The 17,733-nt window shown below is 45.2% G+C and overlaps 1 protein-coding gene across 1 annotated transcript; it reads right to left on the minus strand.

Moving 5' to 3' along the window:
- Window positions 1–287: 287 nt before the first annotated feature.
- LOC101868627 (argonaute RISC component 4) lies at window positions 288–15,770 on the minus strand. Its single transcript, XM_034069159.1, has 18 exons — window positions 15,425–15,770; window positions 12,370–12,535; window positions 11,564–11,684; window positions 10,415–10,596; window positions 9,905–10,041; window positions 9,690–9,824; window positions 9,432–9,519; window positions 8,846–8,993; window positions 8,650–8,769; window positions 8,325–8,453; window positions 8,078–8,211; window positions 7,147–7,331; window positions 6,696–6,855; window positions 5,792–6,107; window positions 5,386–5,520; window positions 4,501–4,602; window positions 4,080–4,279; window positions 288–3,977 (listed from the first exon to the last, which is right to left on the minus strand). The coding sequence occupies exons 1-18, from the start codon at window positions 15,441–15,443 to the stop codon at window positions 3,869–3,871; spliced, it is 2,586 nt and encodes an 861-aa protein (XP_033925050.1). The 5' UTR covers window positions 15,444–15,770; the 3' UTR covers window positions 288–3,868.
- Between the last annotated feature and the right edge of the window lie 1,963 nt (window positions 15,771–17,733).

A 17,733-nucleotide genomic window follows, 5' to 3' on the forward strand; every position in this document is an offset into this window, starting at 1 on the left:
TATAGTGACTCTGTTGTCTGAGTAAACCACAAACCCCCACCTGCAACAGAGAAGATGAATAAGCAAACAGCTCTGGTTTATTAACTGGTAACTCACTAAGCTGGAACTAAGAGGCTGTTAACTCTACACACTGCCATACACTTTGTGAGGACATTAAACACCCATCCTGCACATCTGCCCCTGGGCAGCTTAATCCCTCTCTTAGCATCACACGGGAGGGCACCCATGGGTAACTCTGGCGTTCTGCACCCTAGCACATCAGGAATGAAGCTGGTGTGGCAATGAGGTCCACAGCTTACACATAGTGTACAAGGTTTAATTAAAAGTTAAATAATTTAAGACATTTGTTTACAGGCAGCAGTAGCAGTTGCTCACTCTGTACATTGCATTTATTAGACAGCAACAAGGAAAAACAACATTTGGCACAAGAATGCCTTTTTTTATTCTTATTCTTATTCTTATTCCTTTTTTTTGGACACATGAACACAAAATATCCCTGCAGGCTAAAAAAAAATACATTGCAAGTTGTACACGACCAGCATCTTAGCGCAACGTGGGGCTGTCACCTGCCCAGGACAGTTCAGAAAGAGTACCTCGTATTGCTATAGACATACATCCAGTCCCCATTTAGTAAAATACAGGTTTCAACATTACAAGTCCAACAATATAGAAACAAAAAGAATTACATCGTAAGTCCAAAGGAACAAATGCAAACATCTTACATTGAAGTTTCAGCTCTAGACATAGAAATATGAAAATGTCAATAGCAAGGTATAAGAAAATCTGTGATATTTCAAGGTCTTTCCTCCAGTGCACAAGGAAGAAGCCTTGTAGTCAGAACAGGATTGATACAATGCCCTCCAAACCCTGCCTTCCAAAAATGAAAGCAGAGCGACTCCCTTGCTATTGAGCAAGAAAACTCCTACAGCACATCCACAAAGGGAGCTTGGGGGTGGGTTGTGTTAAACACTGGATCTGAACAAGGTCCCCAATGCACAGAATAGAGCTGCTGGTGGGGTTTGACCTGGGAGCAGAGCTGTGCTGCGAGCAGCCACCTCCGGTGCCCTTCGGATGCAGCCAACTGCAGTACTTAGAGCACAGATAAAGCACCAGGCCCTTCAAAACCATCACCAGCGCTTGTTCAGAATGCAGCTGTTCACAAAGCAAGCAGAACTGCTTGAAAACAGGATTTCTGCCCCCCTTTTGTGGTTTCAAACACCAACCACCCCCTGCCCAACTCGTTAAACATTGCTACATTTAAACTCTTTCACACCACAGAGCTAAACAGTGGCCAACAGGCTTTATTTAGTTAAAAAAATAACAAAAACCAAACCCAAAACACCCTAAGAACTACATCTACAGAATGCACATCTTCCCATTGATTGACACATGCATAACGATTCAGTCAGGCCCAAGGGGCTAATCCAGATGTCAAGCCCAACCTCCATTTGTGGCCTCAGACCTGTGCAGGAACTGCCGCAGTGTTGGTCTTACCGGTACCACCATGCCACAGTCCTGACTCTCCTCCCAAGGCGAGGTCTAACAACCCACCTAGCCTGAGGTTAAACATCGAGTCCGGTCCCAGGCAAACAAAGGAGAGGCTCTCGCTTCACTCAATCCGAACTAGGAGTGCTTGGCACTGGACAACTACAAACTACATCTTCCTTACGCACCCTCCATTAAACCAGCCACATTCTTGCCTAGTGCACAAACTCAAAATAGTGATCCTTGATCTTACCACCTAAAAAGGGCGCTCAGTTTCTTTTCAAGGTGCCAAAGTTCTCTGGTTTGTGTTGGGTCAGTCAGAGTTCATTCTAACAAGGGGGGTTTTTTGTGTTCTCCCTGAACGAGTACTGAGAAAGCAGCCATCCAGCTGAAGCAGCGGTCAGTCTCCCACCCACGTCCTGATTTTATTACACAAGTGAGGTATTCTTTAAACAAAAAAGAATTAAAAAAACTTCAAAAAGAATCTTTTTTCCTTTCAATCTAACCCTGCCCTCAGCATGTGCCAGGAGCAGAGTTTGCTTCAGTCCCATTTGCAACAGAAAGGAATAAAAGTTTCAACTTAATTTCATGAGACGTCCTACTTGAAAGGTGGTTATAAAACTGTCTGAAGTCTAAGTTCAGTGTACTCTGGTACAACTGAAAGTAACCCCCAGCGGCTAGAAATGTAAACTTTCATTTATTTACAAGCTTAAAGATTGAAGGAAACAGCATTTCATATTGCTGAAATTTTGAGGGGGCTGGTTCCTATGCTTTGGAACAGCAGACAACTTAGCAGCAAACCCCACACGAGCATCAGAGCCCACAGTGCAATCCTTGGACTTCAGCTCCCGTTACTGAAGTAGTGGTGTCGGCTCTCCTCAGTTTAGGAAGAAGGTTTTAATCTGCACTAGCTCAGGTTAACACTAAGGGGGATCTAGTCTTAACACACCATGTTCACGGATTCCGAGAGCATCCGGTGAAACCGAGCCCCTCTTCTTTATTCTACACTGCAGCTGAAACAAAGCCAAGCAGATTAACCAAAACCCTAACTTCTAGGCTGGGACAGAATCAGTAGATGAGAGTTACGTTGGTTAAACATGCTGTTGGATGCAGTTGTGTGCGCAACCTAGATTTCCAGGGGAAGAGAAAACCAAAGAGTTGAAAATGCTGGTAGCAAGTAGGTTGCCGGTCACACAATACATGTAGACTGTACAGATTGGCAAGCCTTTCCTACACGTAACACCCAGTTTCCAAGCTTATAAAAAATGCTGTAGACAGGACACCAACAGTGAATATAAAACAGTTAAAAATAAGTCTTAAAAAAAGCATGGAAATGCATCTTTCCCAATTCGTTACCGAAACTGCCAAATTGTGTGTTCAGAAAAACGACACGAGAATGTCGGTTCGACTCATGCACAATCCTCAGCTAGAAAATTACACTGTTGGGGGGGCTTAAAAAACAAAGATTTATTGCCAAAGTTAAACCCTCTAGGAGAAAAAAGTTTTAAAATCCCTTAGATTTATCAAACCACACAGCAGCATCAAGTGGGCACTTCTGTAAAAGTCTGCAAAATACCTAAAAGCTAATTTTTTTGTGTTTTCTTTTTTTTTATCATTTTTAGAGGGGGGAAATGATGGTTCAGTACTTGTTACGATACCATGGCAGTATTATTTATAACCATTAGAATTAAGATCTACTGACAGGCATCACTATCTGTTTATATTACACATTCACAGAACAAGAACCACCTAGTCGAACTCGCAGTATAGTGCAATTGCTTCGCAGCCGAAGTCTGCAGAGATTAAAAAGATACTTAGTAAAACTGACAAAAAACTGCAATACCTGTGAAAGTTACGTTCCATAAAAGGCATTTACAGTAGTGAAGTCTAAAATCTCCATTAAAAAATCTATGGCCCCACACAATAGAACAATTACATTGAACCGGAGAAAAACATTTTGCCATCAATATGCATACTCACTAAGCAGGGCGTGAAGACGGGGAATCAAGTCGTCATGTTAAGCTCATGGGATGAGAAGAGAACTCAAAAACGATAGCTAGCAAAATATTCAATAGAAACCTTTCGTGCCAAATCCTTTAAAAATGTCAGGATGATCGGCCTTTTACACTTTTGAGGTAAAAATTCAGTCCAATGCATCAGAAAAGACAAGTCTATGAATTTCTATTACAGAAAACAATGAAACAAATGGCTCAATTATGTTGGTGCATCAGACATTGCTGTGAAGTACAGATTCAGTGCGACTGGTCAGAGCTGCTGGTAATGGGCAGCCTGAAATCAACTGGGCCCCAGCTATAGCAGTAGGCATTCAAAACATTTCAGGACTGCACGGGTTGTTGGTTTTGCCTCATCTTCCCAGATGCTCTCAAGCAAAATACATCGTATGCTGAGTGTCATGGTGGATCTGCACTGCTTTTGCCAGAGCCTGAGGATCACGGCCATTGCTCTGTCCTGACACATGGCTGCCTTCAGCACTGTGGAAATGCAGGCACATACAGATAACCATGAACAATCAGGCAAAGCAGGATGTAATTCCAGCTATCTGGCTACCAAGATGATGAGGCAAAGTTCCTTACCTGTCATGATCCTTGTCCACAAGATGGTATCTGGCTCTAAACGCTACCAGCCTGGCATAGTAGGCAGGAGCTGGGATAGAGACGGATCGCGTACAGCGGACATACGTGTGACACAGCTGGTATGTCAACAGCTGCAGTTCGTCTGCGGTAAAGCAGTTGTCGTCCCACAGGACCTGGTAGTGAGAGGGGCGGCTGGTTCCCTGTGGAGAACACACGAGCAGTCAGCTGGAGAGCATCAACAAAACCAGAGGTCGTACCTGAAGACCGGACCTTCTGTCAGTGCACTGAAGAGCAAGTGCCAAACGGGCACCGAACACACACGACTGTAAAGCTGCCAAGCTATAAATAGAAGTGACATTACTCATGGGGACAACTATAAGGACTTAGTCCTATAGCCTGAGCACAGCAGAGCTGACATTACCTGAATTCCTGCATGGCTACAGAGGTAAAAGTCAAATTCAGAAGGATGTGTGATCGTGCTGTCCACAGTAGTGCCTGCTGGAACGTTGCCGCTCTTACCCACCTATTGAGGAAAGTTTATTATTAGCCCATGGGGTTTTTTGGAAGTGGCCCAAAAATACCTCCTAAGGTAGGCTCTACTTAAAGCTCTTTGAGAATTTACTGCTTAAAAAGGTGGAAAAGTATTAAGGTCATTTACATAGGAGGGATGAAAATGTTCTCAGCGAGCTCATTTTTGGAACCGTCACCAAATCCAACTGGTGTGTCATCAGAGGGAAATAAAACACTTGGCAGTACCATTAAAACTGCAGAGTGGGAAAAAGCCTACACAAGGAGTTCAGGATCTGAAAACGCAGGGTTTCTGAAAGAAATTCATACCCTTGTTTGCACTCACACCCCAGGGCTCTGAATTTTTGAGGAGATAAAAAACTCTCCCCTTAAGAAGGTTTCCTTCGTTGGCTTGTGGATTTGTGCCATAGGCAAAGCTTACAGACATCAAGAGACAGAACAGGCACCAAACTGACCAACTAGTTCAGTTTACAGCCAGGAATCCCAGGCTATAAAAACCCCAGCTGCAGCTCCAGGTACACAAATACAGGGATACAGAGTACGCCTACTCCAAAAGGAGCTGGGAACAAGCTGTTCCACCCTGACCACTTGGTCTAGAGCAATAAAAAAGGGGAGGAACTCATTATTTTGGCAGAGAAATCCTGTTACCACACCAAACTGCTACGGCTCGTACAGATAATTCCATTTTAGTGGGCAAGACGGATACCACCCCACTTAACCAAACAATCTTACTTTCTTGTTGCCATCACCTCTTTCTTATGTAGTCAACATTACTTGCCCTTTCAGTTTTGTCAGCACAGAATAGCCTGGTGTGATGCCTTTTCTGCACAACAATGTAGGTTATTCCTGGTCTGTAATCTTCTTCCAAACTAATACAGGCCTTCCGGATTGCTATAAGCTCTGGCCAAGCTACCTAGAAGTAGAAGATTTCACTATTAGGTGCTGAATTCAGTACACGTATTACTATTTCCCTTCTTTTGTGTGTGTGTGTGTGGGGGGGGGGGTGTCAAATGCCACATTGCAAGGAATATGATCAGACAGGATAACTATATGTTGTGCTTGCCCAGGAAATCTCATTGAAACTGTTCACTGTCCCTGTAATGAATGCAATCCAAACCAATACATATATATGTTTTCAAGGGCCAATCCCTTTTCACAAGCAACAAGGAACCATTAGACAATACCTGCTTCATCTGTCCTTCTGATACTCCCCCTCTGTAGTAAATGATCCTTGTGGGCTTGAAACGAGTGGATTTGTAGAACTGGATCAAGAGTTCTCGCACCATGTTAGTGAGGTCCTGGATCACCTCCTGACTGTAGAGCAGCTCCTGGGAGGTCTCCTGGCGCGAGGTCTGCACGCGCACTGTGGCACAGTAGCGGCTGGGGTGCCCGTCCATGCTGCCAACCACCGCAGCGATGGAAGGCTTCTTCCCATCCCCAGCAGGAGGGTGGGTGACGTCTGCTCCCAGAAAGATCACTGGCTGCTGGAACACCGAGGGCCTGTTTAAATATGAGTAAGGTTCATTAAGTAACAAATCATAATACAGAAAAGAGGGGGGTGAGGAACAACAACAAAAGCAGAAGTTACAACCAAGGAAGGGATATCCAAATCATTCAACAGAACTAACTCCCTGTCAGAATCTTCAAGGACAAAGTTCTCTGCCTCAGCCAATTCCAGTCCAGAGAGAGCAGCAAGTGAAAACGACCAAAAGCAAACTAAGTTACAAACACTGATCACAAGTCACTCCTCCTCGCTCTTCTAAATCTCAACTTGAAAGGAAATGTATTCCTAAGGAGGTGGCAGGAGGAAAATGCAGACTGAGTAAACCCAAAGGCAGGAAAGAGAGACATGGGGAAAAAGCCTTTGTGAGCTTGTTTTTACACTCTGAGGGATGGCTTTGACACTAGAGATGATCCTTGGCTTATTAGGCAGCCTCTGGATGCAGAGGCATCCTTCTCTGCCCATTTCAGACTGTGGGTACTTCTAAAGCACGTAACATTTTGAAGGGTATCATTTTAGCATAAACAAAACGACACCATTTTGCTTGACAATCCAGACTTCAAGGAGAGCTTTAGATTTAATCTCACCTTTGATGAGGTACCAGCACATTGTTGATTCCTCCAAGCTTTGCATTGATCTTCAGACACAGGTTGGACAGCGTTTGTGGTGAGGTTTTTACCACATTCTTTACCTGAACACACTGCGTGGCCATTCCTAGGAGAGTGTCACCAACCCGCTTCACTTCAGCTGGGACAGAAAAAGAAATCAGTGGTTCCAGCTGAGCAGTCAGTATTTCCATCTGCTTTCTCTTATTTAAATGATACTGTCATTTAGAGCCTTCAAAGTTCACTGACAAAGGTTCCCTTCACTCTTTGGTAATATGCAAATGCTCTGATGAGGCCCAACCAATCCATCTCCAAAACCCCTTTTGAAACAGAACATGCTGCCTGCCCCATCTCCTTTCCTACTCTCAAAGTGCACAGTGAGATGCCCACTCTCTGTACTACTAATTAACCCTTCACAGCCTCTTCTCCATACCATACACGGGTGTCTTTCCAGGTAGAATCACCACGATCAGCTGCAGACCAACATAAGTGAGTTTTAAGTGTTTAAACATGGGCTCCACGCTGTCGGCACCCTGGGCATATTTGCAGAAGCAGGGCTGGCCTTGGATGGGCATCCCTGCATCCTTGGAGATCTTGCGCAGCTGGTCTGTGAAACTCCTGTGAAGGAAGCACAAATGGGTTTGTCCTGATCTTTTGCCATTGGTTTTATCAACAGCATCTGAGCTATTTCAGCTGTTTCACAGCACTGCCGATTTGACACTACAGTAGTTATTTTTTAGCACTTCTATCACTGTAAGGAGCTCACAAATATGATCCTAATCCTGACTGAGGAAGCTCCATAAGCCTCCGTTGCTGTAATTTTACAAGTCTGACAGAAACATACATTTGAGTTGAACATTTTGAAGCACATTCCCAAACTAATACTGATGCTTTGATTAGTTTTTACTCATCCACCAAACATACTGGAGCACTACTGCAACCACAGAATCAAACTGGTTTGGGTTGGAAGGGACCCTTAAAGTTCATCAACTCATCCAGTTCCAGCCACCTTCCACTGCTCCAAGCCCCATCCAGCCTGGCCTTGAACACTGCCAGGGATGGGGCAGCTTCTCTGGGCACCCTGTGCCAGCGCCTCAGCACCATGAGACCTGACTGTTGCCAAACATTTCAGTGGTTCACACAACCTCTATCTTTAGGATTCTGTAATTTGAAGGACAGAGCTAAAAAACGTGGTGTATGTATGAACTCTGTTGTAGTTTCCTCCCAAGCTGTACTTATTTAAGACACTGCAGAACTGTCTTTTCCTCCTTTTACTATTAGATGCATTAAATTCAACTTTTACTGCGTATCACCTTTCAGAAACATGAGGAAAATAAACCCTGAATGAATATGGAAACACTTACTTTAGTAAGTCTTCCCTGCATTGTTTCTGAGGAGCAAAACAGGCAACAGCCCAAACTTTAATCTCAATGCCAGCATAGAACTGTTTGCCTCTCATGTCCCACACACCTTGGTTTGGTGTGGCCACAGTCTTGTTCTAGGTAAAAAAAACCAAAGGCAAATTAAAAATGAAAATAAAAAGCTGCTTTGTTTCAACTCCAGCCAAAGGAAGCCTTATGAGAAGATACATGAAACACTTCAATAACTCACCCTGCCTCCATATTGCAGCATTGGTGCTGGCAAAACTCTGCCTGTCAACTCTGTCATTTCATTGTGGACAACAATACCAAACTCCTTCAGGTAGGGATCAGGTCCACCAACCATACTGTTACTTTTCACCTGGTGACAACAAAAGTATTCATGGAACTACAGGAAAAGCTTCAGGTGGCCACAAACAGGCTTTCCCTTTTAAATTATTTGTTTTAAAGTCTGATTTTTTAAGCAGTTCTTGGTCATTCTGCTTATCATTACACACGTTACAGTGCTTGTGAGGGGCTGTGAGAAGTGACAAACACAGAGTGGAAAAGACACTTACTAGTCTGCTGATTTCTTCCTGGCGGTCAGGTGCAGATCTTGCAGTTGCTTTTATCATAGTCGATGTCTGATTGTCCGTTAGCTTCTTTATACATCTCTGGCCTGCCACTATGTTACACACCTACACAGGGACAGCGAGAGGTGGCACGATGCTGTTTGGCAGAGGATACACCACAGTGCAAGAGAAAGATTCTTACCTCAAGTGGTAAGTACGTGTGTTTCTGCTCCTGCCCTACTTGGAGACAGGGAAGGTGAGGATATTTCAGCTGCAGACTGTACTTCTGCTTAAAATACTGAGCTACTGTGCACTCCATAGCCTGCCCATTTTCCAGCTGCAGAGGAAACCTACAAAGGACATTTGTTCTGGTTAGGCTTTTCAAGATTATTTCTTTTAAAGGAAAAAATGGTATGGGAAATGTATGCCAGACTAGAAATGCTGCAAAGGTTTCTTTTCCTGAGCTGCTTGCTCGCTTCTTTATAAAAAGATTTCTCTATTATTTCTATTGTATATTCCTGTAGACTGAGTTTTTTCATAGCTATTTTAAAAATTACAGCCTTTAAAATGTAAAAGCCAGGACACAGCTTGAATTGCCCTGTGCTGAAAGAAATGAAGCAGTGGTCTAACCCCACACTAGTCTTCCACTCCATTAAGATTACCCATTCTTGTCAAGCCACACAGCTGCTTCACCTCCAGAATCAACTCATTCTTGCATAAACAATGTACCCCCTACATCTAATAGGTTCAAGAGCTTAGAAATGGACAGAAAATGCTTGTGTACGTACGTCTGATGACTAGCTGGTCGCCGAGTAACATTGCAAACCCGGTATTTTCTCTTCATCTGGCCACAGTGGGTAACCTCTACTTTCAGACCTGAAAGCCCAACACAAAAGTTCCATAATTCAAGCCTATGAGTCACCTTGGAGAAAGACGAAGGCATAAAGGAATAGGCCAGCTTCCCAAATGCCTTGCCTATTTTCATCAGCACAACGTGAGCAGGTTTACAGTATTTTGTTGCAACAGCTTTAGGACAAAGCTTTTACCTCTGATTTCTTTGGTAAACTTGACACGCTGGGAGTCTGTAAGAGGCTTGGATTGCTCATTGATGTTCTGAATGTCCAAGACCTCGCACATGAACTCAATGATAGGCTGAGCACGATAGAAAGCAGTTGCTGACACTAAGATAAAAAGAGGAGGACATTTACTTTAGAAGCAGAAAGAGCTCTGTTACATTAGCGAGACAGAATTTCCCACATACCATCAATGTTGAGCATCATGTTCCACATGGCAGGCCTGACTGACTGGTGGAAACCAAACCAGACCTCCCTGCCACCACCCAGAGGGTGGTAATAACCTTCAGGAGGGGAGAAAAAGGAGCGACCCACAGGAGTGTACCTGAAAAAGGTAAGAAAATGAATACTTCAATCATTTCTTTCCAATACACCTTTTTATATTCATCCCTATGGTGTTTAAAGCACAGTCCTACAGTACGTCAGAACTGTTAGAGCTGACTTATGGCAAGCACACTATCTACCACCAGTGCAGCTGGAAAGGCTATTCCTGTTAGAAACATGACCAGCAGGTACAAGTCCTGAGTTCAGATCAGATTTCCCTGTTCTAGGGCAAATTTGTAAAGCAGGCGTTGAATTACACAACTGCATCCCTCATCCCTTCTACTGCAAGCATCTAACAGCAGCAAGTAATAACTAAGACAGATGTTAAGACACACAGAGGATGGAGCGAGTCAGGAAGCACCACAGATACCCACCTCATGGAGGGAAGGTGCCGTGTGATCACGTCAAGTGCTTGTACAGAATCTTCTGGAACTTCATTCAAGTGCCCTGCCAGAGCCTCCAGCAGCAACTGAAGGCTGACGACTGACACCCACTGAACGGATACTTTAAATGTCTGGTCCTTCCCCTCTCCTGGAAGCGTCACCTCCATATCCACCTGGCAGAGCAGAATTAAGCCCAAGCTTTTGTTATGCATTGCAGACTATCCCAACACTAACTAGTGTTATGTTTTTCTCCTCTTTTGAATCTATATTTTTGCGTATTAGTTTGTGTAATTCTCTTAGAACATTACAAATCCTTAGGATTTTGAAAGCTTGTAATTTATTCATCTGAGAAACTGCACTGAGGTATCTTTAAATGTAAATTTGAAGCAGCAATTAGTATGGTGACATCAAAGCTCTGGAGAAATGTGAGTCATTGTATTTTAAGTCAGCCAACTAATAGCAAAGATGTCTTCAGAACCAAATGGAAGGCAAGAAAATCTTTTGGTCAAAAAGAAGACTCAGTGGGAAACACAAATCTCAGTTCTAGCACACTGCTTGTGATTATTCTCACACACTGTCAACCCAAAGGGTAAACGTGAACTCATCCTATGTATTCCTAGGGTAGGGGTTAAATTTTATATCAGGACTGCTCAATACAGGTTGCAATCTGTTAGGAACAGGGTGCCAGCAAGCAAGGCCCAGAGCTTGCAGGGCCAATGCAACTGATGCAGTTGCTCTTAAGGAACAGGAGGACATATCTCAATAGTGCAGACAAACCAAACCAGTGTATTGATCATCTACAATTCCTTTATCATTTAGCAACAGAACAAGGGCTGGAGCAGAGAAAAGGGAAGTTTCTATCAGGGTGGGAAAAAATTGAAATCTCCTTGCAGCTGAAGGAGCACAATGTATTAGTTCACACTATCACAGACAAATTCACCAGCTGAAGAGCTGCCAATTAGAAACCTGAAGACGACAAACTTCAGCAGCACACCAATATGTTCCTAGAGATCCCCAACTGGTGCTGCCTGGCCTTTCCAAGTGTGTACTAATACATGTGACAGCATTTTGGGTTTATGTCAATAAAAGAATGCTTGTCAAATGACACAGGAACTTAAAACTGCTCATAGAAACACTTACTCTATCCCGGCCAATAGGTAAGGGGTGTGCTGTGTACATGTTCCGTTTCCCATCGTATCCAGGCTGCCGATCACCGAATATCTGCATCTTGAAGTGTCTCACCATAGTATCCACCACCTCTCTACAGAGGGATTTAGCAAGTTAGGTAGGAGAGCAGAGTCCAGCAATGGTCTTATACAGTTTTAAATCCCTTTTTCATAACTTAAGTGAGCAAAGTATGAGAAAGAACAATGCATAGACATCAACACCAGGAGCTTTAGAAGTCACCTCCAGATGAAGGCACCTAAGTTTCAACATAGAGGTGCCTACACACAAGGCAGGTATCTGTACCATCAGCAGAGATACAGTCAAAACCGGCAGTGGAATCTGGAGAGCTGTTCAAACCCAGACACAAATATAAGCATCTACCATGGGGTCAGCTCTGTGCATCAGTTCTACTGACAAGAGGGTGTGTGGACCCTAAAATGTCAACCTGCAGCTGAATTCCCTCCCCTCAGCTGCTAACACTTGTTTGTATAACAGACTGCAGAACAAGTACCAGGAACATTCATTTGCAGACTGTGAAATAAAACCAGCTGTAGTTCAACACTCAGCACATTTCCTAGAGCTTTCCAGATTACAGGCCAATTGCAAAACATCTTCATGAAAATAAGGAGAGCAGCACATTATAGTTCACTGACAAGCAACTGCTAATCATAGCACAAACATCAACTGGCCTTCAGCAGATGAAGGATTTCTAGGATGTAGTTTCTTAAACTGAGGCAGGTACATTGTGTGGCTTGGTTTTCTCATTAAACAACTCGTACCTGTTGACTCTTCGAGGGCGCTTTTCTGGTTTAATATCTACATCATAGTGATAGACATCAATCTTGGGGATCTGAACCTGGAAATGGTTGGCCAGGAGGCGGATGGGTTTCCCAACAGTTCCCAGGCCTGGGCGACGGGGTGGCTGGAAAAGGCTTGTTGGGGGCCCTAGGGAAGTCAAATAAATATGTATGAGATGTAATCGATCCTCCAGCACAGTATCCTTCCAGGTGTTCTTTAGCTGACTTCCTGACAGGGCAGAAAGAAGCCTTAAATAGCTTTCTGAGGCTGCAAATGGAGGTGTTCCAAGTGGCTCAGCCTTCCAGTCACTCGGAACTTCCAGGTAAAAAAAGATGTTCCCTAAAGCATGGTCCAGGTTAGTGCCATAATCCACTCAAAATTTCTGAGACATGGATACACAACTGTGGTTATGAACTTCACAGAGTCCTGAGGTGGAAGGCACACACATGGTATGCATTTTTATGTAATGTAAATATATTCTTACCACCATTTCTAGAACTAGGAACAGCCACAAAAAGCACATTTTGGTGATTGTTTTCACTACAGGCTTAGAGTTCAGCTGTTAATGATTGTCACTCCTGGCATACTGAGGACATATATCCCCAGTTTTTATTTGAAAATTGATATTATCTAAAACCTGGTAAGGGATATTTTTATTCTAAACTAAAACCAGATTTCTATATAGGATCTAAAGTTAGGCTGTTTCCTTTACATCATGAACCCATCGCTTTTAACAGGGAAATTCTTTTCCCCTACAGAACAGTTCCAGCCAATTTCAAATTCCAGCACAAAGAAAGGAGTGAGGAAAGGTTTAGGCCTTCTTCTGTAGAGTAAGGGAGAAAGCACAAAGACTCTTAACAGATTCAAGCAGATAGTTTATTTGGACAAAGATAAGAGCTTCAAGAGCAGCTCCAAGGAGGAAATCATTAGAGGCTTGCGAGAGTGCTCACACACAAGCTAGTCTCTAGTTCAGTCTTTAGTTAACTTCCTCAAAGTGTTAAGATCTGAGATACCATGTTAACAAGATTAAACAGACTTTTTTAATCACAGCCTCAGTTGACACTGCACATGAAGCAAATTGAATTAGTGTATTTTCATGGGTTTTCTCTCTCTCTGCCAGTGCTCAGCATGATCCAAGTTTCTTCTCTCTGTTCTAGAGTAGCAAAGGAGAGGGGAAACAAGACTTACAATACAAGAATGCAATAGGAAACCCATCATAAAACATAGGGTAAATTCACTATCATAACCTGCCAGTATCCACTGAAGTCAAAGGCTCACAGATTACATCAAGAGGGAACAGAAGCAGATTAATCTGTCAAGAGGATGAAACTCAGATTTTGGAATGCTACTTTAGTACAGTCATAAACTAAACCCAGGACCAGCTCCAAGGAGCCTTCCACACCAGGTGTTTGAGCCACCCCATGCCTGACACTTTCCCAGTTAGAATTACTGCTGCGAGGACACTAACCCTAGCACATTTCTAAGCAGAAGCAATACCGAGAGCACGTCAGCAGCTGCAGCCCACTCGACACGTCAGCTCCCCTGCTGCAGCAGCGGGGTGGCTGCTGGGGCCACCAGCATCCCACACAACACATCACTGGCGCCGCAGCTCCTGTGATGCCTCCACGAGGAGCTGGCCACGCACAGATAAACCGGGTGTGGGGTGCAGTTAGCACGGAACCAAACTACAGCTGCCTTGACAAGAGGAATCATCAAGGGCAATCAAAGTTTGCTGTGCTTGTTTGGATAGTAGAGAGATGATCCACTAATCCCGTGCTAATTAGTCTGAAGTAAGTGCAGGCACTGACCTCTTGCAAGAGATTAAATGACAACTATATTTACCCATTTTCCTCCCCCAGTATTGACAAGTTGTTTAAACAGGCAGGGCAAAGCTGACCTCCATCAGGTTTGATTACAGCAGATAAAACTTACATCTCCTTTTCAAAGAATTCCAGAGAACAAGCTAAAACCCTGGTTTTCCAGGCTGTCCTGCAAGTCACACTTATTTTATCAGGATTTCACCTGATCAGCCTGACTAGGGCTGGTTACATGCACTGTCAGGCTTTTAATTTCTTCCACTCTGTGTCAGTTATGTACCAGGCACCTCCAACCAAGTTACTTCAGACAGGAAGCAGTTGTACAGAACTAAAAGAGGATCTGCTGCTACAGCTGGAAGGCAGAAAGCACAGGCTGCATCAGCCACACAGACAGCAGACCTTACCAGTCAGCCCTCCACTGTCTTAAAATCTGGATTCTTCTGGAATAGTACCTTTGTGTGAATAAACATTACCCACTGCACCACAACTAACGTTACTATGATACAGAGTGGGAACGTGATGTCCAGAGCACTCAAGTCAAGGAATACAACTTGCATATATTTGGTAGAATAACGATATTGGAATATGACACAATTAGGAAACCCCATGTGCAAAATACCACCAGTATTTAACCAAAGTTTGTTAAAAACATTAAAAAATACCGTCTGTATTTTCAGAAAGTATCACCTTATACTCTGGGTAACAGCTCAATGTCAAACCAGAGCTGATTCCAGCACGGCTCCAGGGCTGGTGTGCGGGGAGCGCACTGCTGTGAACGCACCGAGCCCCGAGGCCACGTCCCGTTCCCTTCGGGGGCCGGGTGCCGCAGGCCGGGCAGCAGCTCCCAGGGCAGCGGCTGCAGCTCTAAGGGCAAAGTTTCGGGCCCGGCTGCGGCTCCTTGTCAAGACGCCCCAAGCCGCCCGCTTGTCAGCGCACTACCGGCGGCCTGCTGCAGGCTCACCGGCGGCCCGGCCTGCGGCACCAACCGGACCGGCCGCCCCAGGCCGCGGCGGCACCCGGCCCGGCCCAGCGGCTTCCACCCGCGGATGACGGGAGCAGCCGGGCCCGCTGTCGCCCTCCCGGCCGCTGACACGGCCCGCAGGGCCCGGTAGCCCCGTTGCCAGGCCCACACCTGACAGGGCCGGCGCTGACCGCGACCCGCCAGGCCTCGACGAGCCGGGCCCCCGCACCGCCCCCTCCGCGCCCCCGCGGCTCTCACCGGGTCCCAACGCTTCCATGGCGGCGGTGGTGGCCTCGCTGCGGTCACCGCCGGCCCCGACAACCGGCCCGGGCCCCACCGCCGGCCCCGCCGCCGTGGCCGCGTAGCGCTTGATCTCCGGAATATTGGCTGCGGGGTGGGGGCCCGACACGGAAACGGGGGCGACAGCGGCGGCGGGGCACGGCGAGGCGGCGGAGGAGGAAGGTGATGATGAGGGAGGGGGGAGAGCGGCGGGGAGGGACCCCGAGCGGCGGCGCAAACAATCCCCCCGCTGCGCCGCCACCGAGCCCGAGCGCGCTCCCGTCAGCACGCGCCGCCTTCCCCCCGCGCGCGCCCGAGGACGAGGAGGAGGAGGAGGAGGAAGAGCAGGCCCCTCCACGCTGCTCGGGCACCGCCGGCTCGCGCACGCGCACCGCCCCCTGCAGGCGGGAGCGCGCACGCCGCCCGCACCCGTTTAACGCAACAGGTGACGGCGCCGCCCCTCCCCTCGGGGGAGCCACGGCCCCGGTGCCCCCGCACGGGACCCGGCACGTGGAGCTCACCCCGGTTAATGAACTGCACCCTCAATTAAGGTGGCTTAACAGCTGATGCCCTAATGAGACCGAAAACACCTGAAATAAACAGGGGAACCAGCGGACAGGGGTACCTGCGGGATAACCTGTGGGGACAAGATGGCTTGTGAGGGTCAATGGCAGATGGGTGACAAGCTGCTGGTAGCTGGCACTGAGGTACAACGATCAGTGGACATCCATCCATCCATCCATCCATCCATCCATCCATCCATCCATCCATGCTTCCCTTCCTCAGGAGCAGCCAGGAAGGCACTCAGCCCCTAGGTCACACCTCACTATGCTCCCCCTCTTTTCAAAGAGGATCCCCCTGCTTACAACCACCACCAGCGAATGCTGGGCTTCTTCTAAAAGCCAACATTTCAGGCCACAAGTAAAGGGGTTACAGACGTTTTGCCTTCTGAAGCAGCTATTTAAGCAAGCTGCTCCCTTGGACACCTCCTCGGGTTCTGTTTAGCCAACAAGTCTCAGCTGACTCACAACAAGGTCAGAAGTCAAAACATTTGATAAATAATAAATGCCCAGTCCATTTTATTTGCCTTTTTTAACCTGCAGGGTTGATATTTCCCAAGTTGAAACATCAAAAAGCCTATTTTAAATGAAATGAAATCTGAGATTCTCATCATTGCCTGACAGCCATTGATGAATACTTACAGGAAACACCAGTTTTACCAGACCAGTAACCAAACCCCATGATGTCTGGCAACATTTTCATGCTGTCACTCAGCATTTGTACAAAATATATATATGAAGTGCTACACAAATAGTACTTAAACAAAGATACAATCTCTACTTCACAAAATCAGCAATACAAAGGCTTGGTCCTGTAACATGCTGAGTATGGCAACTCAAACCTATACTTAAGGCATTATAAATTCAGAAAAGTCAGCAAACCAATTAGCCTGATAAATATTATGGACATAATGAGGCACCTTAATGCCCAAACAGTCAGAACTTTACTTCTATATCTTAATCCACCCTCATATTGAAAACAACTCCATGTTTCCAGTGATAAGACCCAATTTGGTTACAGCAGACAATAGTTAAGACAGGCTTAGTCCAGATTTGCTTTTAAACATCTCACCTGCTACAAATTGTGGAAGGAGTATGTTATTTACTGAAAAACAGATTCATAAGCTAGCTTTTAAGATATGAATCTGTTAATATGGTATTTTATCCAATGCTAAAAAAAAAAACAAACCTCCTGAATTTAGTCTAAACCTTCTTAATAGCAAACATTTATCAAGAGTCACCTATTCCAGGAAGCTGCCTCTTTATATCAGGTGTAACAGAACACAGGATCAGAAATAACCTAAGAGCAGCTCATCTGTTTGACACCTTTTCCTTGCCACCTGACTCTCAAAACTATTCCTAACATAGCTCTAATCTGTAATAAGATTACAGATTTGAGTAAGTCCAATAAACTGTTTTCTGGGTTTTTTCTTTTTAATGGCAGACTACCAAGAAAGACCCAAAATTCCAGGAATTTCTAGTACAATATCACCACCCTTTTTGCATTATTCATTAGCAGTTAGAGAAGGGCATCAGGAAGCAAAGGTCTGCAGAGTTACTGCTTCTATGACAAGGAACACAGTGTTCTGGAGACAAAAAGGACAGATGGTCTTAAATATTGCCTAGATATGTTTTGTTTACATCTGTACAACTCTGAAAGCTTCAAGGTTATTTATTCACAAAAGTGGATACATGTTTTAAACCAGGTAATTTCAGTTGTTGCTGAAA

Source organism: Melopsittacus undulatus, chromosome 14 (genome assembly GCF_012275295.1).
Source record: "Melopsittacus undulatus isolate bMelUnd1 chromosome 14, bMelUnd1.mat.Z, whole genome shotgun sequence".
Classification (NCBI taxonomy): Eukaryota; Metazoa; Chordata; class Aves; order Psittaciformes; family Psittaculidae; genus Melopsittacus; species Melopsittacus undulatus.

Coding starts and splice junctions, on each gene's coding strand:
- LOC101868627 (XM_034069159.1), bottom strand. Junction 10,597..11,563: donor TACCTATTGGCCGGGATAGA/GTAAGTGTTTCT, acceptor CTGCTCTGCCAG/GTGGATATGGAGGTGACGCT. Junction 5,521..5,791: donor CAGAAGGACAGATGAAGCAG/GTATTGTCTAAT, acceptor TTCTACTTCTAG/GTAGCTTGGCCAGAGCTTAT.